Source organism: Vulpes vulpes, chromosome 12 (assembly GCF_048418805.1).
Source record: "Vulpes vulpes isolate BD-2025 chromosome 12, VulVul3, whole genome shotgun sequence".
Lineage (NCBI taxonomy): Eukaryota > Metazoa > Chordata > Mammalia > Carnivora > Canidae > Vulpes > Vulpes vulpes.
Window position 1 is genome coordinate 133938831 of NC_132791.1, and position 25809 is coordinate 133964639.

Genomic DNA, 25809 nt, shown 5'->3' on the forward strand with positions numbered 1-25809 from the left:
TCTCTCCATATTTGCATATGCATGAGGTCGCCCGGGCCAGCGGCGAGGAGGCGGGGCTTCTGGGGGTGGGAAGGGGGCGGACACCCCCACAGCCGCCGAGTATAAAGACTGCGCGCCGCGACTGCCGGCCCCGCACTGCTGAGGAGCGGAGCCTCCGCCTGGAGGGCCCCCATCCCTGGCCGTCCCCCAATTGCGCGTCCCTACCCCACCCCCGCGGCCCAGCCACCGCTGGTGTGGCGGTCTCCGCTTGGCGGAAGGGCCTTGAGCGGTCCCCCGGTTCCTTTCCACAGCCTCTTTGCATCTCGGATTTAGGGGCAGCCCCCTCCCCCACCCCTCCCTGGCCTCCTTGCACCCCTATTTTTTCTGCGTTTCGCTCGCGTTTTGCAGCCGTCTATTTTTGCATCCGTTTTCATTTTGTTTCTAGAAGGTTTGGGGGGGGGGGGTGAGGCTGCAACGCACCCCTTCCCTTTTCAAACTCCCCTGCTCTGACGGTCCCCCTTTTCATCGCAGCTGGGGGGCCTAGGAGCCGTGCATCCTACGCCGAGCTGCCAGCAGCCTGCAGCGCGTGGCGGTGCACCCCGGAATTTGGAGCAGCTGCCTATCTGAGGAGGGTCTCCCTCGCCCCCGCTGCCTTTGCTCCCGCGCGTTCCTGAGCGTGGGGGGGCCTCTGCGCGCCGCACTCCAGCTTCTCCGCAGCCCCCCGCCCCGCGCAGGACTCGCCCCCCGCCGCCAAGATGGTCATCCAGAAGGAGAAGAAGAGCTGCGGGCAGGTGGTTGAGGAGTGGAAGGAGTTCGTGTGGAACCCAAGGACGCACCAGTTCATGGGCCGCACCGGGACCAGTTGGGGTACGCAGGGCCCGCTGCGCGAGGAGCGGGGCGGGGGTCCGCCGGGCGACGCCAGGGGGGCACTGGGTCCCGCGGGCTCGGCCCCGGCTCCCTCCCTGGGTCCCCGGCGTCCGGCCCCCCTGCCGGGCTCTGGCCTGGGAGGGGGCCCAATCGCCGGTCTAATCTCCCTGGCCGGCCGCTGCGGAGGCGGAGAAAGTAGGTCACAGCCGCCTGCCCGCCCCCCGCCGAGCCCCCTCGCCCGGGGGGTCGCGGGCTGTGCGCGCGTGTCCGCACCGCGGCGCTCGCGCTCCCTCTCGGGGCAGGTCAGCTCCGCACGGGCGCCCCCTCCCACGTCCCCAGAAAAGCGCCCCTTCCCTCCCTCTGGCTCTCACTAGCTAGCCAAGCCCGTCTATTTTTAGCTCGTGCCCATCCCCTGGACCCTGGGAACATTCATGAGGGGGCGGGTCTTGGAGAGGTTGGGGGTGTGTGTGTGGGGGGGCTCTTCACAGCGGAAGTTGTCAGTATTCCACTGCTGAGCGTTCTCAGCTTTCTGTGGCTGCTTTGTGGGTGGGGGGCTGGCGGGGAGGGGTGGTCCGGGGAGGTTGTGGAGGTTGCATGCTTCGGGCTCAGGCTCGGATGTCGCAAGGCGCAGGGAGGAGTAGATACCAGTGGTGGTGAGAAGCGTGCATCCTCTGGCAGAGCGTGTCTGTGGGCTTGCCGTGGCTCCGGGCGCCTTCCCAGCCCATAGAGGGACTCAGGCGGTGTGGAGGGAGTGGTTGGTCTCTAGTCGAGGATCTGGTGCTGGGCTTGAGTGCGGGAGAAGGGTGCCATTTTTCCAAAAATAATTGTTAAACTGGGGATTCGAAGCAATTGAATTTGCATTTCATCCACACTGCATGCTGTTCCCATCAGCACCCCCTAATTGGGGGCCCTTGAGGCGGGTCCAGTGCCGTCCTTGCCTTAGGGGACCTGGAAGTCCAGCTCCTGGGATTGGTGGGGTCCCTGACTGCTGGGGGGCAATCTGGGGAAGCTTCATGGGGAACGCGTCTTCTAAGATGGAAAGACTGGAGGTCCGGGGTGGTGGAAACAGCAGGTGCTTACATGTCAGGCCCAGCAAGGACCTGCTCTCCACGGGAAGGCTCTGGGACATTCTACCTTTGCTCTCCACCTCTGCTTTGTGGGAGCTGTGCGTGAACTGGGGGTGGGGTGACCGTTGAAGGTTCTGGGCAGCTCTGAGAGATGTGGTAGGTGGGCAGGAGCTGCGTCCAAGCTTTGACTTCCATGGGTGCCAGGGGAGAGGAGAGTTTGCTATTTGAGTGTGAGGGTCCACTCTCCTGGGGTGTGTGTGAGAGTTTAGTCGTGAGTGGTGGCCAGTGTCAGCTTAAAGTCATCGCGCTGGACAGCTGTAAGGACCAGTACTGATGTAGCAGTAGCAGATGTTGGGCCTTCTCAGGGCCATGAATGGTTCGAGAAGTTGGGAACATAATTTGATGCAAAATGACTGTGGCCTATACTTGGGGTTGTCCCAGCAACGAGAATTTAGGCCTCTTGTGGCCTCCACAAGGTTGGGCTTCACTATGCCCTAGGACCGGAGGGGGCTGGGAGCCGTGGCTGGAAGCCAGACACAACTGCCTATTTCCAGCTTGTCTCATTTTGCTCCCAGGGGGAAGGCTCTAAGATGTCCCCAAGACTCTGTGACCCATCCGGGTGTTGAATCTCTGAGGGGGAGAAGGGTGTGTGGGGACAGATGTAGTCATCACAGGGGACCTGGAACCCCCTGACTCCATTTCCTCCTCCCTAGCCTTCATCCTCCTCTTCTACCTCGTCTTCTATGGCTTCCTCACGGCTATGTTCACCCTCACCATGTGGGTCATGCTGCAGACCGTGTCTGACCATACCCCCAAGTATCAGGACCGGCTGGCCACACCGGGTGAGTGATGTGGCTCCCCACCAGCCTTTAACTGCTCCTGTGCTGCCAAGCCTCCCCCCCAAAATAACTCATGGTTCACAGAGACTTGGTTCTGATGACCCAATGACCACATGCAGGGAAGTGTTTGGAGTCTGCCTTTCTTCTCATTTCCTGTACCTGAGACCTTTGTGATCTGGGAAGGTGCTAGATCTTCCTCCTGTGAAGACAATCTCACATCTTTACCCCATGCACCCATCATCCTGCAGCAGCTCCTTATTTCTGTCGTCTTTCCTCAGTGTGTGGTCCATACATATATATCCATTTGTGTGTGTGTGTGTGTGTGTGTGTGTATGTGTATATATATATATATTCTCCGCCCCTGCCCATGTTGGCTACAGGCTTGATGATTCGCCCCAAGACCGAGAATCTCGATGTCATTGTCAATGTCAGTGACACTGAAAGCTGGGACCAGCACGTTCAGAAGCTGAACAAGTTCTTGGAGCGTGAGTGTGGCCGCGTAGGAGCTTGGGATGGGGACTGGGGGACCCTGGGAGCAGGACAGCTGGTCTGTGACTCTCCCCCCCCCCCCCCCATCTCCTTAGCTTACAACGATTCCATCCAAGCCCAAAAGAATGATGTCTGCCGCCCTGGACGCTATTATGAACAGCCGGATAATGGAGTTCTCAACTACCCAAAGCGTGCCTGCCAGTTCAACCGGACCCAGCTGGGGGACTGCTCTGGCATTGGGGACCCTACCCACTATGGGTATAGCACGGGGCAGCCCTGTGTCTTCATCAAGATGAACCGGGTATGTGTGATCTTGGTCACCAGGGAGAACGCAGGAAGTGACCTGGGGCCACCCTCTGCTGGCAGTTGCTTTCTTTCCCCAATGGGCATTGGAGAGATTTTGGGATGTTTGAGTGACTGGGACAACAAGAGAGATGGGGCCTTTGGAGGCTGAGATCCGTGGAGGGAAGGCTGAACGCATGTGTCCTTTCCATCTTCTTTCTTTGGCTCCTCACCCTCTCTCTCCTCCCTCCAGGTCATCAACTTCTATGCAGGAGCAAATCAGAGCATGAATGTTACCTGTGTGGGGAAGGTGAGTTCGTCGAGCCTCGTCCACCTGCCCACCTGTTGCCCTTCATGGTTTCCACCTGATTCACTTATCTCTCCGTGTCTTCTCTTCTCTCAGAGGCCCCGTCACTATAGGGACAAGGGGGTAAGAGTGGGTGCCAATGTGGCTCAAATGCCAAGGGGCTCCCACCCCCTTGCTTCTCTCTAGGATGCAGGAAGCTGCTTTTGTGTAGATGGATAGACACCCACCTCTCTGACTCAACCCAAGCCTGGGCCCCCGGCTTCTAGCCCCAGCCCTTCCATCTTCTCATCTAGTTCCTGATGACTGTGGCTTTCACTCACCCTCCCGGTTCTTTCTAGGTGTCTGGTAGTTAGCATCATCTGCTACCACTCACTGTCCTTGGACCCCGCCTCTCTCCGCTCTAGAAAGTCTCTCTCCTTCTTCACTCACTCTGCCTCCACCCTCCCCTTCCTACTGAGCCTTGATTCATTTCTCTGTTCTCTCTTGGCTCTGCTCCAGAAACCGATTCCTGAGACCGGGGTAAGAACGTGGTGTGGGGACTGCAGTGGGCCGCTTCAGCGTCATTAGCACCCTTCAGGACTTCCCAGTCTGATGGAGACAGGATGCCCCCTCCTGCGTTTAGGCAAACACACACACACACACACACACACACACACACACACACAGAGGCTCACAACCCAAGGGAATCAGATCCAAGACAGAAATTATTTGGGGGCAAAGGAAAAATGGAAGGGAAGTCTAGAGAGCTCTTGGGTTCCTGGCATCCCTAACGTGCTCTCCCCCTCCCCTCCTTGTGCCCCCGCAGCGAGATGAAGATGCTGAGAATCTTGGCAACTTTGTCATGTTCCCTGCTAATGGCAACATCGACCTCATGTACTTCCCCTACTATGGCAAAAGGTTCCACGTAAGTCCCATGGGAGGCCCCGACTGATGCCTCCCCGGGGGAGGAGGGGTGGAACGGGGTCCTTGGGGAGGACACTGAGTTGCCATGGGCCCGGACCTCTGCCTTCCTCCTCTGGCCCAGGTGAACTACACGCAGCCCCTGGTGGCTGTGAAGTTCCTGAACGTGACCCCCAATGTGGAGGTGAATGTGGAGTGCCGAATCAACGCTGCCAACATCGCCACAGATGATGAGCGAGACAAGTTCGCTGGCCGTGTGGCCTTCAAACTCCGCATCAACAAAACCTGAGGCCCCTTTCTCCCGCCCCCCCCACCTCTTTCCTATGGATGCTTCTGGAATGTCCCTGACCCTGCCTAATCCCTCCCTCACCCACCCCAAAGGTATTTTTTATAATAGAGCTATGACTTGTTTGAGCCTCACGCCCTTTTGTTCTGTACCTGTGAACCCAGCCTGATGGCCCTTGCTAGTCCCTGCCTTCAGCCCCCGACCTCTCCCGGTTCTGGCTGGGTCGGGGCAGGAGACCGGTCCCAGGGCAGCCCCAGTCAGGAACTGTTCTGGTTCTGCTCTAGCTGTGCGTGGGCTGTCTCCTCCCCTCCCATCCCCAGAAATGCCTGCCCGCTCCCCTTCACACCCGCCCCCTTTCACACCCACCCCTTCACCCTTCACACCTGCCCACCTTCACACCTTCCCACCTTCACACCTTCCCACCTGCCTACCATCTTACCTTCACACCTGCCCCCTTCAACCTTTACACCTTCCCACCTTCAACCTTCACACCTTCACACCTGCCCACTTTCACACCTGCCTACTTTCACACCTTCTCACCACACCCACCCCCTTCACACCTGCCTTCACACTCATCCACCCCCCACAACACACACATTCTGTTCATGCCAGCTTGCAGACACTCCATTCACCTTTCTCTGTCCCTCCCACACTTTCTGCCTCATCCACACAGTCACTTGTTTCCGTGGCTTTTGACTTATCCGGCTCCTCTGGCAGCGGTGATGGTGGTGGTGGCAGTGGCACGTCTGTCCCCACCTCTCCTCCATCCCCATTCCCTCCTCTGGAAAGACAGCTGTTTGTCATCAAGGACCAGGTGGCTCCGTGGCCTTTTCCCTGTTTTCTGGGACATCTGTCTTCTCACCCTCTGGTGACAGCGTGCGCTGGGAAGGAGGGTTGGGAAGAGGAGTCCCTGTTGGCTCTTCTGGAATATTCTCCTGTCACCCAAATAGGCAGTCCTCGGAGGGATGGGATTGACCTAGGCTGAATATGCCTTTGTGTTTGCCGATGGCTCACTTCTCCCTGTTTGTTTTCCCAGAATATCCTTCAAATTCCACTTCCCCGGAGCCCTGGGGGAGGGGCAGCCTTTTTGGCTGGGTCCCCAGTGGCCACCTTGGAAACGTCAGCTGGCTGTAGGACTATTTCACCTCCTTTCCCCCACCGCCTCCAGGCCCAGAGCTACCCCCACCATCCTCTCTCTGGCTTCTCTGAGCACATTATCAACTAATCACTAACTCCTTCCTCCTCCTCCTCCTCCTCCTCCTCCTCCTCCTCCTCCTCTGCATGACAGCCTGAACATTGCAAATAGCCCCTCTGTCTAAGGCTCTGAATTTCTTGCCCCCCCCCCATCTCCTTCAGACCCCTCGGCGTTTTTAAACGACCCCATAGTGCCCATAGAACATTCCATGAGGGGCCTCTGGTGTTCTTGAGCGATAGTGCCCTTCATTCTGCCCTCTCTAACTGTCCATTTCTTTTCTGACACTGCACCCTCCACACCCCACCCTCAGATGGACCCTTCCCTTCTTCCCTCTCGCTGGATCTGAGTCTCTTCCCTTTGGGTCCCCATGTTCTCCTGCATTCCCCTCACCCCAGTGGTCTCTCTCTGCAGTTATTTAATGCCTGTGTCAGATCTACTGTAAAAAGAGGATAAAGTACAATAAAATGAGAGCAATTATATATATAAATATATATCATACACGGAGCCCTGCGTGCGGGTTATTCCTTTTCAAGCATTTGGAAGGGCTTTGGGAAAGGGGGTCTGGGGTGGTGGGTTTGAGTGATCCAGGGCTTGCCCAGGCCTGTTTCTCAGCTTTGACCTCTCCATCCAATATCCAAGCATCCAGATCATTCCTTCATCTGTACCATCTCTGAGATCATTTGGTGCAAGAGGCAGGAAGCCTACACCACTTTGTATAGTGATACTTATGATGTGCCTACTGTGTGCATTCTAGGCACCGTGAGGACAGACTTATGAAAGAGGCAGAGTTCCTGCTCCCAAGGAACCTCCCAGTTTAACGGGAGAGGTGAGGAGTACACGAAAACTCATACCAGGTAGACCTCCACAAACGTGCTTCCAGGGAGGGGAGCAAGCCGGCAAGGACAAAATTCTGGACTTTCTGTTGGGGGCTTCGGGTGGCAGGTTCCTTAGAGGCTTAAAAGCATAGGGTGTTTGGGGAGAGAGAATGTTAGCAAAATGCCCAGGGATATGAGAAAAGTTGACCAGAAGAAACAGATATCAGAACAATATAACTGTTGGGATCTCAATGTTGTGTAAAAAGCAAACACACAAGCATAGGAAAAAAGGATGCATGGGTCCATATAAAATATTTGTTGTGATGTATGGGGATGAGTCTAGAGCTAATTTTTAGCTTTCTTGGGGTTTATTTTTGTTGGTTGGTTTACAAATAGTCTTAGGATTTACCATGAGAGTAGCTTTATGACATAGGCACATACATGCACAATTTTATCATGAGTGCATAGTACACACAAGCACATGTGCACGTGCACACAGATCACTGGGTTTGGCCATTGTGCCAGGACTGGATCCTAGTATATACCCTTAGGTGCATTCCGGTTTTTTCACTCAATACATTTTACGTGCCACTATTTCACCTGGTTGAGCTCTAATATATGCTTTATTATTATTTTTTTTTAGATGGCTGTGTAAAATTTTTCCTAGTGGGTTGTTCTTTCCTTCTTAAATTGTTCAAGCTCTCTGATAGCTAGAGATATAAACTGTTTTCTGCGTTGAGAACTTCCCCCCAAGTGATTGTTTGCCTCTTTGTTGAAAAGTGTTAAGGTGTTAAGATAGTCCAACATGCTTAGCTTTTTTTTTTTTTTTTTTTTCCAGTTTCTGGGTTTCTAGTCACTAGAGTATACTCACGTTTTCTAGATTGGAGGTGGGGAGCAGGATATTAATTTCATTTAAACTTCAATGTTCACTTTAATTCCTCTGATATTTGCTTTTTTGTGTGTGTGTGTGGTGTAAACCAGGAGTCCAATTTTATTGGGGTTTCCAGTTTTGTCTATTTTGCTTTTATTTCAAAAATCTAGGGCAACCTGGCTGGCTCAGTGGGTAGAGCACTCGCTCTTGGTCTTGGGATGGTGAGCTTGAGCTCCAGGTTGAGCCTAGTTTACATAATAAAAAATATATTTTTAAAAAATCTGGGATCCCTGGGTGGCGCAGCGGTTTGGCGCCTGCCTTTGGCCCAGGGCGCGATCCTGGAGACCCGGGATCGAATCCCACATCGGGCTCCCGGCGCATGGAGCCTGCTTCTCCCTCTGCCTGTGTCTCTGCCTCTCTCTCTCTGTGTGACTATCATAAATAAATAAAAAAATAAAAATTAAAAAAAAATAAAAATAAAAATAAAAAATCTATGATTCACTCCCATTGAGTTGAACTGCCAACTTTGGCCATATAATCAAATTTCCTGTAAGCTGAGATTTACTTTCAGATTCAGTACCTGCTGCCCCTGGCTTGTCTACCACTCCGCACACCAAGCCATGTTGATTTAATTCCAGTGGTTTTACAGTGTGTTTTCTGATGTCTAGCAAAGTGAGTAGGTTTTCCTGCATTGATTTTTTTGGGGGGGAGGGGTGGTTTTATTTTTTTAGTAATCCCTACACCCACCCAACGTGGGGATCAAACCCTTGACCCTGAGATTAAGAGTCTCATTCTCTTCCAACAGAGACAGCAAGGCGTCCCTCTCAGTACTTTTTTGAGAAGATAAAAAATATTTCCCCATCTACTGTGTGTCTACTTTTAGTTCCAACAATTCTTTTTTTTTTTTTAGATTTTATTTATTTATTCATGAGAGACAGAGAGAGAGAGAGAGAGAGAGAGGCAGACACAGGCAGAGGGAGAAGCAGGCTCCATGCAGGGAGCCCGACGTGGGACCCGATCGAGGGTGTCCAGGATCAGGCCCTGGGCTGAAGGCGGCACTAAACTGCTGAGCCAACAATTCTTTATCATAGTCTCTTGAGTTCTTAGGTACAGTCATATGATCAAAAAGGCAAAGGAATATTTCACCCATGTTGGCTTCTTCTTTTTGAACTTCTTGAATGCATGATAACATTGTCAGTAGGCATCCCGTATGGTTCTTTATTTCAATCTTGGTGTTTAACTATTAGGATAACACCTCTTGGTATTCCATTACTATTTTAAATTAAGATGTTTTTTAAAGGCATGGATGCTGAAATTTAATCAAATCCTTTCAGCATCTGTTGATATGATCATATTTTTCTTCTTTAACTTGTTAATGTAATGAATTACATTGATAGATTCTCTACTAAACAAACCTTGTGCTCCTGAAATAAACCTTTACGTACAGTGTTCATCTTTTGATTCATCAATGTATTCTGGTATGATTTTTAGAGTTTTGCATCAATGTAAGTTAATTTAGCTTCTGAGTTTTTATGGTCTTTTTAATTTTTAATTATTTAAAAAATATTTTATATATTTATTCATGGGAGACCCAAAGATAAAGGTAGAGACATAGGCCGAGGGAGAAGCAGGCTCCCTGTGAGGAGCCGGATGTGGAACTTGATTCTAGGACCCCAGGATCACGCGCTGAGCCAAAGGCAGATGCTCAACCACTGAGACACCCAGGCATTACTTATGGTCTTTTTATTTTATTTTTAAAAAGATTTTATTTATTTATTCATGAGAGACACAGAGAGAGAGAGGCAGAGACACAGGCTCCATGCAGGGAGCCTGATGTGGGACTCGATCCTGGGACTCCAGGACCACGCCCCTAGGCCGAAGGCAGGTGCTAAACTGCTGAGCCACTCAGGGATCCTCCTTATGGTCTTTTTCAAAAAGATTTTTGTTAGAGAGAGAGTACATACAAGGGGGGAGAGGTAGAGGCAGAGGGAGACGCTGAATCCCTGCTGAGCAGGGAGCGGGACCTGGGCCTGGATCCCAGGGCCCTGAGATCATGACCCCAGCCAAAGGCAGCTGCTTAACAAAGCCACCCAGGTGCCCATTTTTAGTCTTTATCAGATTTTTCTATTAATGAAACCACAAAAACTTTACATAAATTAGACATTTCATTCTTTTCTTGTGATATGGAATAGTTAAGTAGCATTGGACCAGTCAGTGGTCTTTGCTGTTTTCTTCATCAAGCTCTTTATTTTTTTTTCTTTTTAAATTTTTATTATTTTATTTTGTATTGTACTTTGTAAGTAATCTCTACACCCAATGTGGGGCTTGAACTCATGACCCTGAGATCAAGAGCTCCACTGACTAAGCCAGCCAGCCACTCTTCTCTCCTTTTTAAAATTTATCTTTTTTCCCCCCTAAACTTTTAACTAGATTTACCTTTTCCACCAAGTTTGCTTGGTCTCTCAACAATTTGTATCTTTTTTTTTAGTCTGCATGCTAGGTTCCTTTTGTTGCTGTTTTGGAATGAAAGCATTTGCGGCTATACACGTTCCTCAGAGTACCGCTTTGGCTGGGTCTCAGCTTTGGGAACCCGTTTTTTTTTTTTTTTTTTTTTTTTTCCATTTTTCAATAAAATGAAAAAGATTTTATTCATTTATTCATGAATGACACAGAGAGAGAGGCAGAAACACAGGCAGAGGGAGAAGCAGGCTTCCTGCAGGGAGCCTGATGCTGGAGCCCCTCCCAGGACCCTGGGATCATGATCTGAGCCGAAGGCAGACACTCAACCATGGAGTCACCCTGGTGTCCCGGCAACCCTATGTTCTTGGAATCAGGGAGGTAAGTTTTTGTTTTCCAAATTCCAGTGATATAGGGCTTAGGTTTGGAACTTGTGGGTGGGGGCCATGTCTGTCACAGGCCCCCACATTCTAGAACAGAGATAGGCAGAATAAAACACCAGCAAATGCCCACTGATGACTGAATGAACATGAGGTAAGAAAATAGCCAGGTGGGACCAAAGTTAGGGACCCGTTATAGGTCACACAACTCATCGCAGAACTGGCCTGCAAACCCAGCCTCATGCCTGGCCAGTGATCTATCAGCTCACAGAGGTTTCAGCAGAGCCAGAAGGGATCTGTTTTCAGAAGGAGCAGAGCAGAAATGAAAACAGCCAGGGACACACAGTCTAGGGAAATGTGAGTCAGGGGTGCTGGACACTGGTCATAAGGGAGCTTCAAGGTGACCCATCTAGGAGTGAGAGGGGTTTTAAGAGCTCTGGTTTGCCAAGGCTGCAGTGGGTGGAGAGAGATGGAGAACTGTCTCTGGAGATGGTTCCAGGTCTCCTGGGGAGTGTTTGGCATTGCCCAGGCAAAAAAGAGGAAGAAGGTCGTTTTGAGGCCAGGCAGGCTGGTGGCTGCACAGCCATCTGGGACCTTTGGGGCAAGCCAAGGTACTCCCACAGGAACTTTAAGTCTGCTTGATAAGGCAGAGAGGACACTGGCCCCAGAGGCCTCTCTGGACCTTAGTACCCCACCCTCTGCCTCCAGGGAGGGGGTGGGCCAAGCCATGTCCCCACTGTCTCACCATCCCTTCAAGCACTGGCTTCACCAGCAGTGGGTGATGGGGAGAGCTCGCTCCCAGCCCCCCTCCCTGGGAGCCAGCAGCACTGAGGAGTAGAACAGGCGGGGTGCCGAGCTCCCCAACCTCAGCTCTCCTCCCTACCCCAAGAAGCCCTTTGAAAGGTTTTCCTGGCAGAGTTTAAAGCTTCAATTCATTGAATTGCCTGGCATGAGGCCCAGGATGAGGGGATGCCGGGAAGGCCCCGGCCCCACACTCCAGCCCTCACCTTAGCCGCCCCCACTTTCCTGGGACCCTGGCTGGCAGGCCTCCCCTGTTCCCCTCTCTTCACCCAACAGCACCCACCACCTTTCCCTCGGGGACCCAGGTATCCTGCCCCTTTCTTGTGGAGCAGATGGCCACCCCAGAGGCTCAGGCTTGCTAAATCAGACATTTAAATCCCATAATCCTTGGTGAGAGGCCGAAGGAGGGGGGTAGCAGCCCAATCCTAGAAGCAGGGGCAGGAGAGAATTTTATGCCAGCCCTGGCAGAAGGGGAGGAGGGAAGGACAGTTGGTTCTCGGGTTATGAATGGAGTACCCCCCTCCCTTGTTGTCATGCAGCCTGCAGACTGACCCAGTCTCCAGCTTTTGTTCTCCAGAGCCCCGGCCTTGGGCACCCCCCCCCCCCAGCCCACACTCCCTGGAGACTCAGGTGGCTGCCTCCCAACGTCACCTCCTTCCTCATCCCTGCGGCACAGCGGGCCCCATGCAGCCCGCGGACACACACATGGTAGTAAAGTTTTATTGTAAAATAAGAGATTGATATAAAAACGGGATATAAAAAGGGAAGAGGAGGAGGGGTGGGGGTGCTGAATGCAGATGTGCCTCACAGAGTGCAAAAGAAATTGATCCTGAGCAATTGGGGGCGGGGGGGAGCAGTAAAAGCCCTTGGTAGACAAAGATCCTACACCAGGGATGGGATTCTGCAGGGTGTGAGATGGGAGTGAGATTTCATCTTAGGTGCAGGGGTCTCCCAAAAAGGCTGGACAGGATTTGGCCAGGGCAGGAAATGAGCACCCACACAGGCACCAAGTCACAGACATGGGATAAAAGGTGGTTTTGGGGTCAGACAGACATTATTTCATTCATCCTCACAAGCTCAGTGAGGTAGGTATGGTTAATTAGCAATTCATAAAAATGGCCTGTGAAATTAGGAAAAATTCAGCCACTGGCTACAATGATAGAGACCTGGGCTCATGACTCAGTGTCTTAGGGGCTATAAAATGCTCCCAACATTCAGGAACATTTTCCTACCTCTCCCATGGTTCTACACAGTAAAAAACTTAAAAACCAGGCTGGAACGTCCTTTATCTCCCGACCTACCAACTGTGCAGGCCAACTTCTTTAGTAGAGACTTACGGGAAAGGCAAATGGAAGAATCTAGGGTGTTTCTGAGGCACATCTGTACCATGCAAAGTAACACACCGAGTAGGTGTGCTCAAGCTCCCAATTCCAAAAATGCCAGGGAAGGAGGACGAGAGTGAGGGTGTGCATGTGGGGGGAGGACAGGAAGCAGGGGAAGTCAGTCTGAGTCGGGCCCTTCTCTCTTGAACATCAGTTTTTTATGGCGAGAGGTAGATTGCCCCTTCTTTGCCTTCAGGTGGCTGTTGGGGACACAAGGTGGAGGGGAAGAGACGATATTAGCAAGTGGGAGACTCGGGGCTCCTTGTCCTAGATCTAGGCTTGGAAGGGTCCAAGGCTGGAGTGAGGGAAATTTTTTTTTTTTTTTTTGGAATGAGGGAATTTAAGTTAAAATGCTGCAGACACATTTACTGAGCACCCAGGGAACTTCTGTGTGTTTGCTTCCTCTCCCCTCACCCCCTCTGATGAACAAGGAAACCGAGCCACACGGATCTGCTCATCCTTGGCAGGGCTCGGGGTCTGGCCCAATCCTGCTGTGTCCAGTATTTTCCCACACGGTTATCAGGTCCCTATTGGAGACCCCACTTGGCACTAGGGGTTGCTGGAAATGACAAACACCCATGCTCGTCCCTCAAGGGGTTTGGGGACCTCCTGAGGCAGGAAAGGGGGTGCAGGATCCAACTGGGGGGATGGTGGAAGCAGGTTTGCCCAGGGTGGGACCAACCATGAGGGGATCAGTTCCCTTCCACCTTGAAGGTAGGAGTAGAATGGAATCCTGTGGCTTTCCAACATATGAAGGCAGGGGGGTGGGGCTGCAAGCTGGCCCAGGTCACTCACCTGGAGTGAGCCCTGCTTCCCCCCGGCTCCTTTCCACTCTGGGCATCCTTCAGCTCCAAGGCTTCATTCAGATTCCTGAACATCTCATAGCGTTCACGCCCCCGGATCTTTGGCAGGGGGGGGGGGGGGAAGGAGAAAGAATAAGAGGGGGAAGCCACAGTACCATTTAACTCAGACTAAGGTGTAAGTGCCAATCTGCAGTGAGGCACAGCCTGCAGCCACTGTCAAGGCATCACTGCCCCTTGATGGCAAGTGTGCTAATTGCAGGCGGAGCAGTCAAAAGAAAACTGTGCTCTTGGCCCTCAGCTTGAAACAAATCTTCAATCCAGGAATATCAACTTCAAGAATCAGGGACAGGACCAGAGAAAAGGATGGAGAGAGGAACAGGCCTAGCCTCACATGTGCTCCATTCACATTTTTTTCTTCCCTCATCTAATCCCGCTAAGCGGGGGGCAAGAGCCTGCCTTATCTGTTCCTCCCAGCCTCAGTACCTGAAGGGTGAAATATTCTCCATCCAGTGGCTTCTTCTTTTGCGGGGGAGAGGAGCTGGTGCTGGGAGGCAGTGCTGGGAAAGAAAGGAGGAAAAGACAAGAGTATGTTTTGAGCAGAATTGCACCCTCTGTATCTGCCCCACATCCTCCTTTTTTTTTTTTTTTTTTTAAGATTGTATTTATTTATTCATGAGACACACAAACACAGAGAGGCAGAGAAATAGGCAGAGGGAGAGGCAGGCTCCCTGCAGGGACCCTGACACGGGACTGGATCCCAGGACCCTGGGATCATGCCTGATGCTCAACCCCTGAGCCACCCAGGTGTCCCTCTGTCCCTCCCTCACCTCCTCTTGTCTTGCTTGCTTACCTCGCTTGGTACTCCCGGGAGGTGGCTCAGGACAAGGCTCCCCCTTCTTGTGGAAATTCTCCTCCTCAGTCCGGCGGTCTCTCCCGGGACAGGCACAAACGCGTACCTCAAAGCTATTCCGTCCCAGCACGTTTCCACTACCCAGGTGAGAAGAGAGAAGCAGGGGGCCGTGAGGGTGGTGGGCCCCACCGACTCCCAGCCACCCTCATCCAACGTACAGCCAAAGCCTACAGACTATTGAGAAGCCACAGGTCAGGGAGGTCCCAAAGCCAGAGGAAAGAAAACCAGGGGAGGCGGATGGCAGAGGAGATTCCACATGTGGGGACAGGAATGGATGGGAAGGATGGAGGGGGGTACAGTAAGGAAGTGGCCAGGGGAAGGGTGGCATGCAGGTCCCTACCTGGAGTCTTCCAGGGTGATGATGGTGAGGATGGGCCGCCGGTTCATGCCTCCCATGCAGGAACTGTTACACATGTAGTTGTAGTGGATGGTGGTATAGTCAGAGCCAACCTGAGGTAGAAGGTAGGCCCAGGGTCGGGCCACTCAGCCCTGGGCAGGCCTGTAGTCTGTTAGCCTCAGTTTTTCCCAACCGCAGAATGGGATGACCCACCTGCCTCTGCACTCCTCACAGGGCTGTGGGGAGGCTGAACGAGGAGAAAGCCCCCTCAACTCCTACCTCACAAATCCCTCCAGCCCCCTCCTCCCAGAGACCCCTCAGATGCCAAACCAGACCTCGGGTGGCTCATAAGGCACCACCACGCTGTGTCGAAAAGTGTTTCTGTCGTCCAGGTACTTGGCCCGCAAATTTCCTTCCACTCGGATGAGATGCTGAGGAGGGGCAAGACCTAAGAGCCATTGGGGAGGAATCAGGGCTTTGGGCCCTCTGGGGAGCAGCCCTGTCCCATCTGTAGCCCCCGACGGCTCACCGTCACTACTGTCAGAGCAGCGTTCATGGTGGGGGCAGCGCCGCACAACCTCGGTCACGAACTCCGACTTCTTATAGATGGCCATAGCGCGGACACAGGTGTTGGGTGGGGGTGGGGAGCTGACCCACAGTTGCACGGGGCAGGTCTTCGCCAGCTGGCAAAACAGCTTGTTGAGGAGAGGGGAGTACTGTAAGAAAAGGACAGATGGACAGGTCAGGGCACGCGTGCCCGGGGTGGGTGGTGAGAAGTAGAGAGGTCGGTGTCTATTCCAGAAGCTTACTTTATTTTAGACACACAGAGAGAGGCAGAGACACAGGCAGAGGGAGAAGTGGTGTGGGACTCGATCCCAGGACCTGGGGCTCACACCCTGAACCAAAGGCAGACGCTCAACCACTGAGCCGCCCAGGCATCTCCCAGAAGCTTACTTTAAAAAGCCAAGGAATGAACAAGTGAAGGAAAATGAAGAAGAGTCCCTTTGCCCCATGATAGGAAACGTGAAAGCCCAAGGTCAAGGGGGGGGAAATGTCAACTTTGACACAGAGCTGAGGCCAAAGGTCACAGAATACATAGGTAATGCAGGACGACTGACAGTGCGGACCGAGCGGAGTCTCAAAATCCAAACAGAGAAACCCAGGGGCCACAGCCAGGCCCCGGCCAGCCCCATGGAAACCCGCCTCGCAGGGCCACTGACCGTCCAAGTAACAGACTTGGCTGTCCCAGAATGCAGAAACCCCAAACGGAACCCATAGGTGCCAGGGTAGGTCTTCGGGGAAGGGACAAAGGATGATAGGGGCCAGGAGGGGGCCGGTCCAGGGGCTGTGGGGGCAGAAGTGGCTGGCATCCTGGGAGCATCATCTGAGTCTTCGTCTAGCCAGTTCACGACGCTTTCTGGGAGCAGCAGCTCATCCACTGCTGGGCACAGCTCAGAAGACTGTAGGGGGCGAGACCAGAGTCAAGGGTCAGGTCCCCAGGTCCCACCCCCCCACCCCCGCCCCCGCCCTGGACCTCCCCACACCCAGTCCTTACCAGAACATTGTTTTCAGGAAGCCTGGAAGATGAGAGCAGAAAGTCAGAGCTGGTTTTGCTTCCTATGGGCTTCTACTGGGGTGTGTGTGTGTGTGTGTGTGTGTGTGCTGGGGGTTGGGATTGGGGTGGGTGGGCAGGGGTCCCAGAGGGCTGGTGGGGAGCCTGGCCTGCCCTCCACTTACAGGTTCCACAATTCTGAAAAAGTCTCCTGGCTCAGAGGGGGGTCGATATTGAGCTCTGACTGTGGCTCTTGCATCGCAGCTCCTGGGAAGGGAGTGTGGGTGCTGTGGAGGGCAAGGCGAGGGGTCAGCGGGAGACAAGCCCAGGCCTGGGTCCCTCAGCCCCGAGGTGGGAGGAACCCTTCCAGCAACATCATACCAGGGCCTGGGATGCCTTGGCTCCCCAACCTGGGCCTCCCCAGGAGCAGGGCGGCTCCTGCCCAGCCCACCCCTGGGCGGCCTACCCCACACATCCTCAAGGTACAAAGATAACCAGAGAGGGGATTCCAGCCCTCCCATCACAGAGTCCACAAGCCTTCCTGGTTATAAGGATGAAGAAGGTCAGCCCACACCCTCCACCTGGACGAAGATACCTGCATGGACCCCCTCATTCCCCACCTGATCCCCTTCATCACGAAGCTTCCTAAGGATCTGCTATCTCCATTCCCACCCCTGGCTTGCAGAGTCCTCAGGACCTCCCGGCCGGCATCCCCAACCTCGTCTTCCAGTACTCTCCAGCCAGTGGCTGCCCTTCTCTGCTGCCACACACACACCCCAGTTCACTGGCTCGGGGTTCCCTCTACTGGGAACCCTGGTCCAGCCTCTGCTTGCAGGGGAGGCACCTTCTAGCAGCTCATCCCGAATGTCACAGCTCCTCAGGGATGTCTGCCCAGACCACCCAGGCAAAGACTGCCAGCCAAACGCTGTCACCAGTTTTTTAAAAAAAGATTTGATTAATTAATTTATTTGAGAGAGAGAGAACACGAGTGAGAGAGTGGCAGAGGGAGAAGGAGAGGGAGAAGCAGGTGAGCTACCTGTCCGGCTCACTGCAGCACTAGCAAAATGCCTCTCACCTGGTTGGGCTCACTGTGGTCAGCAAGTGAATGATGCCGAAGCCAGGAGCACCTTGTGAGGTGTCCCCAGGAGCCAGCAGGTCAGAGGGAAGGTCCCAGTCTGGGCCCTGGCACTGTACTAGGCCGCGCTGCCACCATCTCATGACATCTTCCCCAACTCACGAGTTTGTCAAGAGTTTTGCAAAAAAAAAAAACACACCCACTGCAAACCAAAGTCCCTATTCATTACCTTTTTGTCTTGTAAAGCACTGACAAGCCTACGGCCCCACCCTCACCCCCAGCAGTTCTTCCCATTAGCATCTCCATGAACATTCACCTCGACCTGGATTGAAGGCCTGCTTTCTTATGTCCTCAGAGTTTGTGAAATCCTTTCTTGTGGGTTATCTCATTTGTCTCAGAACCACCCTGGCTGCCCAACAGGTGAGGAAGCTGGTCTCAGAGAGGTGGAGGGACTCGCCCACCGCACACAGGCAAATGGATGAGCTTTTATTCGAAATGACCACTCATGGGGTGCTTGGGTTGCTCAGTGGTGGAGCACCTGCCTTTGGCTCAGGTTGTGAGCCAAAGGGTCCTGGGATCGAGTCCCGCACTGGGGTCCCTGTAGGGAGCCTGCTTTTCCCTCTGCCCGTGTCTCTGCGGCTCTGTGTCTCTCATGAATAAATAAAATTAAAAAAAAAAAAGCTTTTGAGATTTTATGGAAGGGAGCTCAGAAGTCAAAGCCCTAGGTCTGACATCGTATCATTACTTATATTTGCTGTGCAACTCTACCCATCCCAAGGGCTAGCCTTTTGGCTTCCTTACATGCAGGAATTGAGTTTTGCTCATCTTTTTTTAGTGAAAAATACCTAGGATGGGGAGACATGAGCAGCTGTAGCAGGGCATGGGCTATGAGGCAGACAGGCTAGGCCTGCATCCCATGCCCACCACCTAATAGCTGTATCATCTGGGGAGGTTACTTAACCTCTCTGTGCCTGGCACAGTAAGAGCTCAACAGATGTGTTTGTTTATAGGATTTTCCATTCTATTAGTTCGATTATTATTTTAGACCCAGAACTTTGTAATTGAGTGGGTGGGGCTTCTGTAGTCCTGCCTCATTAATGCTAGTGCCCCTCTTTCAGGGAACTCTGTTCAGTAAATATGCCAAGAGGGGCTGTCCTGGGATGCTAGGCCCGAGGTCCCAATCCCACTGGGAGGGAGACAGCCTCATAGACAAAGGAGGTCTCTCCCTCTCTTGGTTCTTGGCAGCAAGTAAATTCTGTTTTTCTCAAAAAAGCAGGCACTATCACCAGGAAACCTTTTTGGAGCATGTACTTCCCATGGATGAGGATCAAGGGCCATTAAACTAAATTGTCAGAAGCTCAACCAGACCTTCCAAATGGCTGGGGAGGCAGGACTCATAGATATCCCTGGTTAGAAGGCCAAACTCAGCTGGGACCTCATCCAGTTGCCCAGCCCACCACCATCCTAACAATGGCTATTGTTTGTAATCCGCACAGGGGCTCACTGCTCCGGTGGTTTATCTCATTAATCCTCTCAAGAAACCATAGCAGTGGGTATCTTCAAGCTGAAGGAACTGAGGTTGAAGGAATTAACTCACTTATTCAGATTCAGAAACCTCCCGAGCCAGGGATTTGAATCTGGGCTGTCCAAAAGCCACTGTCCAAGCTCTAAATAATTATGCTCCTCTGGCTTCATCCAGAGTCTGCAAAATAATAATAATAATAATATTTTTTTGGTGCAAAAAGGTTTTTTTGGCTGAAAGCTATTTGACTGGAAAAACACGATGATTCTTAAAAGCAGCAAGGCAGTATCTGGTAAGACTCAAAAACTTAGTACTTTGCAGAATCACTTCTAGGTAAGACTCCCTTAGAAGAGTTTTGTATGGAGGGAGCAGGAGTTCTGCACAAATACGTTCATATCAGTGATGTTCTCCATGACAGGTGACAGGAAACATCACTATCCATCAGTAGGGATTGGCTACATGAAATACAAGAGTTTACTGCAGCAGTTTAAGGAAATGAATGTATCTGTGTGTACGTAACTAGATAGATATAGCTCAAACAGATTGATTAAAAAAATAAAATTCGCAGGGGAAAAAAAAGAAAAACATGGTAACCTAAGTAGTTTATGTGAATTAAAAATATAAAATGAGTACAGTTGACCCTTGAATAATGTGGGGGTCGGGGGCATCGAACCCTGTGCTATAGAAAATTCATGAGTTGGGGCACCTGAGTGGCTCAGTGGCTGAGCATCTGTCTTGGGCTCAGGTCGTGATCCCGGGGTCCTGGAATCGAGTCCTGCATCAGGATCCCCACAGGGAGACTGCTTCTCCCTCTGCCTATGTCTCTGCCTCTCATGAATAAATACATTTAAAAAGTCTTAAAAAAAAAAAAAAATCCAGGGACACCTGGGTGGCTCAGTGGTTGAGTGTCTGCCTTTGGCCCATGGCATGATCCTGGGGTGCCCAGATGGAGTCCCGCATGGAGCCTGCTTCTTTCTGCCTGTGTCTCTGCCTCTCTCTCTGTGTCTCTCATGAATAAATAAATAAAATCTAAAAAAAAAAAAAAAATCCATGTGTTATCTCTTGACTGACCCAAAATTTAACAGCTTACTATTGAGAAGCCTTGCCAATAACATAAGTAACTAAAAAACATATTATATATATATATTATATACTACATTCTTTTTTTAAAAAAAGATTTTATTTATTTGAGAGGGAGAGAAGCAGACTACCCGCTGAGCAGAGAGCTTGATGCAGGGCTGGATCCCAGGACCCTAAGATAGTGACCTGAGCTAAAGGCAGAAGCTTAACCGACTGGGCCACCTAGGTGCCCCCCATATACTATATTCTTAAAGTAAGCTAGAGATAATGCTATTAAGATAATCACACAAGGAAAAAAGAAACATTCACAATACTGTTACTGTATTTATCCAAAAAACCCATGTATAAGTGGTCCTACACAGTTCAATCCTGTGTTTTTTAAGGGTCAACTGAATTTCTTATCAACATATATATGTGAAAGTATGAAAGACAGGTAAAAAGAATTAAAACTTATACTCATGAGACTGGGGGTACCATCAAAGCAACCTTACTTGATTAATGAAGAAAAATTTAAAAAGATGGTATTCATACATTATTTGTTTATTATAATATGAACACGACAAAATGTCAAGTGTTATAATTATTTTGTGGGAACGTGAGTGTTGTATTATTCTCATCTGTGTTTTTCTAAAATGAAAAAAATAAAAGAAAATTGTGTAAGACTATGGACAATTTCAAACACATAAAAAGATAAAAAAGAATGATGAACCCTCATGTATCCATCTTCTAGCTTCAAGAATAATCAACATTCTGCCTTTATTGTCTCCCCTATACTTCTAGTGGCTCCGCAGAAGCCCACAGATATTTTTGAGGTACAATCTATGTAAGTTGAAATGCACAATCTTAATTTTGCCATTTAGATAAAGTTTGACACATTTTGATACAACCTTGTCACCCAGCCCTACCAAGCATAAGACACTGCTGCCATGTTTCCTTCTGAAAGTTAATATATTTTATGCTTAGATCTACTATCCATCTCAAATTGTGTATAGTATGAGGTAGGGGTCAGAATCCACTCAGCTCCACTTGTTTCAGCACTCTCTTCAGACTTTCCTTCCCCCATGGATTCATTTTGGAGCTTTTGTAGAAAACCATTTGATTACACTTATGTGTCTTTTCCTGGGCTCTATTCTGTTCATGGTTGTTGTCTTATGGTAGCTTTACAGAATTCTTGAAGTCAGCTAGTTTAAGACCTCCAGCTTTGTACTACACTTTCATTTTGGAATTGCTTGTCAGTTTCTACAAACAAAACCAGCTAGGATTTTGATTGGGCTCAAATAAAATCATCTTGGAGTACTGACATCTCAACACTATTGAGTGTTCCTTCTATGAATATGGTACTGTTACTTAAATCTTCCGGGCAGCCCGGGTGGCTCAGCGGTTTGGCACTGCCTTCAGCCTGGGGTGTGGTCCTGGGGACCAGGGATCGAGTCGCACGTGGGCTCCCTGCGTGGGGCCTGCTTCTCCCTCTGCCTGTGTCTCTGCCTCTCACTTTGTGTCTCTCATTAATAAACAAATAAATAAAATAAAATAAAAATCTTCCTTAAATTCTCTCAGCAATATTTTGCAGTTTTTAACATAGAACTCTTGTCCGTCTTTCTTCAATTTATCCCTGGGTATGCCATGTTTTTGGATGCTTTGTAAATGCCACTGCTTTTATAATTCATTTTCCGACTTCAGATTCAATGGTTGTTATTACATAAAAATACAATTTATGTATATTGCCTTTGTAACCTGGGACCTTGCTATAATCCTTTATCAGTCATGATAGTTCTTTTTAAGAGGTTTCATTTTTTAAGTAATCTCTGCATCCAAGGTGGGCCTCAAATTTACAACTCTGAGATCAAGAGTCATGTATTCTACTGACTGAGCCAACCAGGTGCCCCTTGTGAGTTTTTCAATGCTTCTTCTATTAGCCTGGTTAACACCTTCAGTATAATGTTGAAGGGGTGAGAATCAAATCCTTTCCTAGTTCCTCATCTTAGAAAACAAGCATTCAGTCTGTCACTGTTACGTATTGATGGTAACTTGATTGGGGGTGCTCTTTATCAGACTAAGTTTTCCCTTTCCTAGTTTGCTGGGAGGTTGGCTTTTCTTTTCTTTCTTTTTTAAAATCATGAATAGGTGTTGCATGATGTCAACTGCTTTTTATTTATCTGTTGAAATGATCATAGGATTTTTATCCTTCAATCTGTTTATGTGGCAAATTACACTGATTTTTTTTTTAAAGATTTATTTTTATTTATTTATGATAGTCACAGAGAGAGAGAGAGAGAGGCAGAGACACAGGCAGAGGGAGAAGCAGGCTCCATGCACCGGGAGCCGGACGTGGGACTCGATCCCAGGTCTCCAGGGTCGTGCCCTGGGCCAAAGGCAGGCGCCAAACCGCTGCGCCACCCAGGGATCCCTACACTGATTTTTTGAATGTTAACACATTGCCGTCTAGAGATAAACTCCACTTGATTAGGATGTATTTATCCGTTTTATAGATAATCAGATTTACTTTGCTAAGATTTGTGAGATTTTTGCATATATACATATGTGTGTATATATACACATATGTATATATGCTAGCAGGAATATTGGTCTAAATGTTCTTTTCTTGTAACATTCTTGTCTGGTTTTGATATGAGGATTCTCAGGATATCATGAAATTAGTTGGGAAGATGTTACCTCTTCTACATTCTGAAAGTTTTTATAAGATTGTTATTGTTTCTTCCTCAAGTGTCTGAAGAGAAGAAGAAATAGAATAGAAAATAGCATTAACACAGTAGACTTAAACCCAAACCTTACAATAATTGCATTAAATTAAATAGACCAAGCACTCCAATTAAAAGTGATCCAGTGAGGGGGGAGGGAGGGCTGTTTCAACAAGTGGCACTAGAAGAACTGGATATCCATCTAGGAAAACCCAAAAAGAAAACAGAACCCCTACCTCACATCACGATAAAAATTACTCTTAAATTAATTAGTTAATTAATTATGGCTCATAGACCTAAATATAAAACCTAAAACCCTAAAGATTCTGGAAGAAAATATCCTAGAATATCTTCATGATCTTGGGGTCAGCAAGGATTTTCTAAACACACAGAACACATTTGAAAGACAGAAGATAAATCTGCTGCTGCTCTGCCTTAGACGCTGACAGAGAGGCAAGCAACAGGTCAGGAGAAAATAGATACTGACAAAAGACTCCTATCCGGAATATATAAAGAACTGCATGCAGCTGAACGCAAGTTAAAATGGCCAATAAGCACATGGAAACTGATCACAGCTAAGAGAATTGCAAATGAAAACCACAATGATGCACCACATTCGAAAGTCTGACAAAACCAGATGTGAGGAAAGACAGCTGTTGCTGGTGGGCACATAAAACAGAACAACCACTTTGAAATATACTAATTTTAAAAATCAAGTTTAGATCTCTCTCACCTAGCAAATTCCACTCCCAGACGGTTATAAAAACCAAAACCAAAACCAAACCAAAACAAAACAAAAAAAACACACACACAAAACACCCAAAACCAACCCCATGAAAACATAGGACCACAAAGAGAATTGTACAAGAATGTTAATAGCAGCTTTATTCAAAATAACCCTGAATGGTTAACAACCCAAGCGGTCACCGAAAGGAACATGGATTAAAAAAAACCCCACGGTTTATTCATCCAGTGAGATGTGCTAAATACAAAAATACAAAGGTGCAAAAAACACTGATACACTACTGATACAGTAGTACTGGTTACACAGGAACAAGGATGGATGTCACAGGTATTATGCTGCTGGCGAGAAGCCTACACAAAGGAGCACACACTGTGGGGGTCTATTTACACTACGTTCTCTTCAACAGGCACAAGTAGTGACAGAACTCCAAGATGAGGGTCAGAGACCCCCAGAGGGGAGAGGCCGGAGAACCTTCTCTGGGGCGATGACGATGTGTAAATTGTGTCATTTGACAGGCTGCTGGTTAGCAGCCCAAACCTGTCTAATTGCAGTGAGTGTAAATGCTACCTCAATTTCAGAACAAGCCGCACACAAGCACCGCGTGCATTGGCCGGTACCGAGCAGGTGCACAGGTAGGTGAGCGACCGCAGGCTGGAAGCACCGCGCGCCCGGAGTGACTGACAGGCGGGAGGCGGGATCCCGTCCCCTCGGCTCGGCTCGGCGGGCGCCGCCCCCTCAAGCCCCGCCCCTTCCGCCCTCACGACGTTCGCTCTGCGTCGGAACTTGGAATGGCTGAGTCCCGAGCCGGATGCCAGAGAAACCGTGTCTCGGCCCTACACAAACGGTGCATCGTCGCACTCTGCCATCGTGTCATTCTCAAATGTACTCGTGCTCGAAAATACCCGGGACTTGCCGTCGGCACGCTTCTGGAGACCTCGTCCCTCGCCCGCCCAGATTGCAGGCGATGGGGTGGGGCGCACCATTCAAGGAGTTGGGGAGGGCTCGAGGTTTGCATCCAAACAGACCCTCCCTCCCGGCCTGCCAAAAGTAGCAGCTAAGGAGTTAAGGGGAAAAAAAAAAAAGAAAGAAAGAAAGAAAGAAAGAAAGAAAGAAAAGGAAGAAAGGAAGAAAGAAAGAAGAAAGAAAGAAAGGAAGAAAGAAAGAAAGAAAGAGAAAGAAAGAAAGAAAGAAAGAGAGAGAGTAGAGGAGGGGGCGCGCAGCTTCCCTGAGCACGTCAGAGGAGCCAGTCTAAATGACACTTTCCCTCTCCTCGGGGGAACAGTGAGCTGCTCCGGAAAAAAAACCGGAAACGCTGCGGCAAGGGGCAGAAATGTAAATGTTCGACCAAACAATAACAGAGCTCGCGGGCCTCCTGGACCCGGACCGTCCCGCCGGGCGTCGCGGGCAGACTGCTCGTGGAGCGCTACCCACGTCCACGCCAGGCAGTCTACTAGGATCGTCTCCATCTAGTGGAGCCAGGGGCCGCTGGGGAGATCCCTCCGGGAAGGACAAAGGTCCGGAAGTTCTGGGACCTGAGCGGCTTGGGCTTCCTGGATCGACCCCCCCGAATGTGATCATGTCGGAACGGAGCCCGAGAGGCCCCTCCGGGGATGCTGCGGGCTCGAAGATCTCGGGCCGCGGGGGTCCCCAAAATCCCGAGATCGGGGAAAAAACAATCTCGGATCCTGATGCTTTGTGCGTCTTATTTCGGGGTTCCTCACACCCGGCACGGGGAGAGAAAGGGAGGGGAGGGGTGAGGAGGAACCCCTTCGGCCGGCTGCACGTCCCCCTCCTATAAAGCTGAGTCCGGCTGCTCCCAACAGCCCCTTCATCTGCACCCAGGCCTCCCAGCAGTGCATTCCGGTATTGGTGCCGCCAGCCAAACTTCCATTCCCCCGCGATCGCTGATCGCGTGCCCCACCCCCAGACCCCAATTCTCCCCAAGCTCAAAACACACAGAGCCGAGAGCCGGTGACTCAGACAGGACTCATCTGGCTCAGTCAGGAGCTTACCCGAACCTCAGGGGAGCGTGTCACCGTCCTGGGAAGCACGCTCCGAGGCCGGACGCCAGGGGATCCCGGAGCCCGGCGGCTACCTGCGCCCAGGATGGTGGCTCTGGACTTTTGAGAAGCTCAAAACTTTTAGCGCCAGTGAGTCCGAGCACATGGG

General features: G+C 50.5%; 2 protein-coding genes across 3 annotated transcripts; one reads left to right on the plus strand and one right to left on the minus strand.

Annotated features, from left to right (window-relative positions):
* The first annotated feature begins 13 nt into the window (after nt 1-13).
* ATP1B2 (ATPase Na+/K+ transporting subunit beta 2) lies at nt 14-6715 on the plus strand. The gene is made up of 7 exons (XM_026005406.2): nt 14-846; nt 2627-2755; nt 3133-3237; nt 3337-3542; nt 3777-3833; nt 4636-4734; nt 4855-6715. The coding sequence occupies exons 1-7, from the start codon at nt 735-737 to the stop codon at nt 5017-5019; spliced, it is 873 nt and encodes a 290-aa protein (XP_025861191.1). The 5' UTR covers nt 14-734; the 3' UTR covers nt 5020-6715.
* A 5526-nt stretch (nt 6716-12241) lies between these two features.
* TP53 (tumor protein p53) lies at nt 12242-25789 on the minus strand. 2 transcript variants are annotated; one of them, XM_026005407.2, is made up of 11 exons: nt 25653-25789; nt 16705-16806; nt 16523-16544; nt 16188-16427; nt 15497-15683; nt 15303-15415; nt 14971-15080; nt 14571-14707; nt 14204-14277; nt 13713-13819; nt 12242-13117 (listed from the first exon to the last, which is right to left on the minus strand). In XM_026005407.2, exons 2-11 carry the CDS (start codon nt 16776-16778, stop codon nt 13036-13038), a joined length of 1146 nt encoding a protein of 381 aa, XP_025861192.1. In that variant the 5' UTR covers nt 16779-16806; nt 25653-25789; the 3' UTR covers nt 12242-13035. The 2 variants fall into 2 exon arrangements, with proteins under 2 accessions (XP_025861192.1, XP_072586278.1); XM_072730177.1 differs by lacking the exons at nt 16188-16427; nt 16523-16544.
* Between the last annotated feature and the right edge of the window lie 20 nt (nt 25790-25809).

Coding starts and splice junctions, on each gene's coding strand:
- ATP1B2 (XM_026005406.2), top strand. CDS start 735: ATGGTCATCCAGAAGGAGAAGAAGAGCTGCGGGCAGGTGGTTGAGGAG. Junction 3,834..4,635: donor ATGTTACCTGTGTGGGGAAG/GTGAGTTCGTCG, acceptor GTGCCCCCGCAG/CGAGATGAAGATGCTGAGAA. Junction 4,735..4,854: donor ACTATGGCAAAAGGTTCCAC/GTAAGTCCCATG, acceptor CCTCTGGCCCAG/GTGAACTACACGCAGCCCCT.
- TP53 (XM_026005407.2), bottom strand. CDS start 16,778: ATGCAAGAGCCACAGTCAGAGCTCAATATCGACCCCCCTCTGAGCCAG. Junction 16,545..16,704: donor TTTTCAGAATTGTGGAACCT/GTAAGTGGAGGG, acceptor CTCATCTTCCAG/GCTTCCTGAAAACAATGTTC. Junction 13,820..14,203: donor GAGAATATTTCACCCTTCAG/GTACTGAGGCTG, acceptor CCCCTGCCAAAG/ATCCGGGGGCGTGAACGCTA.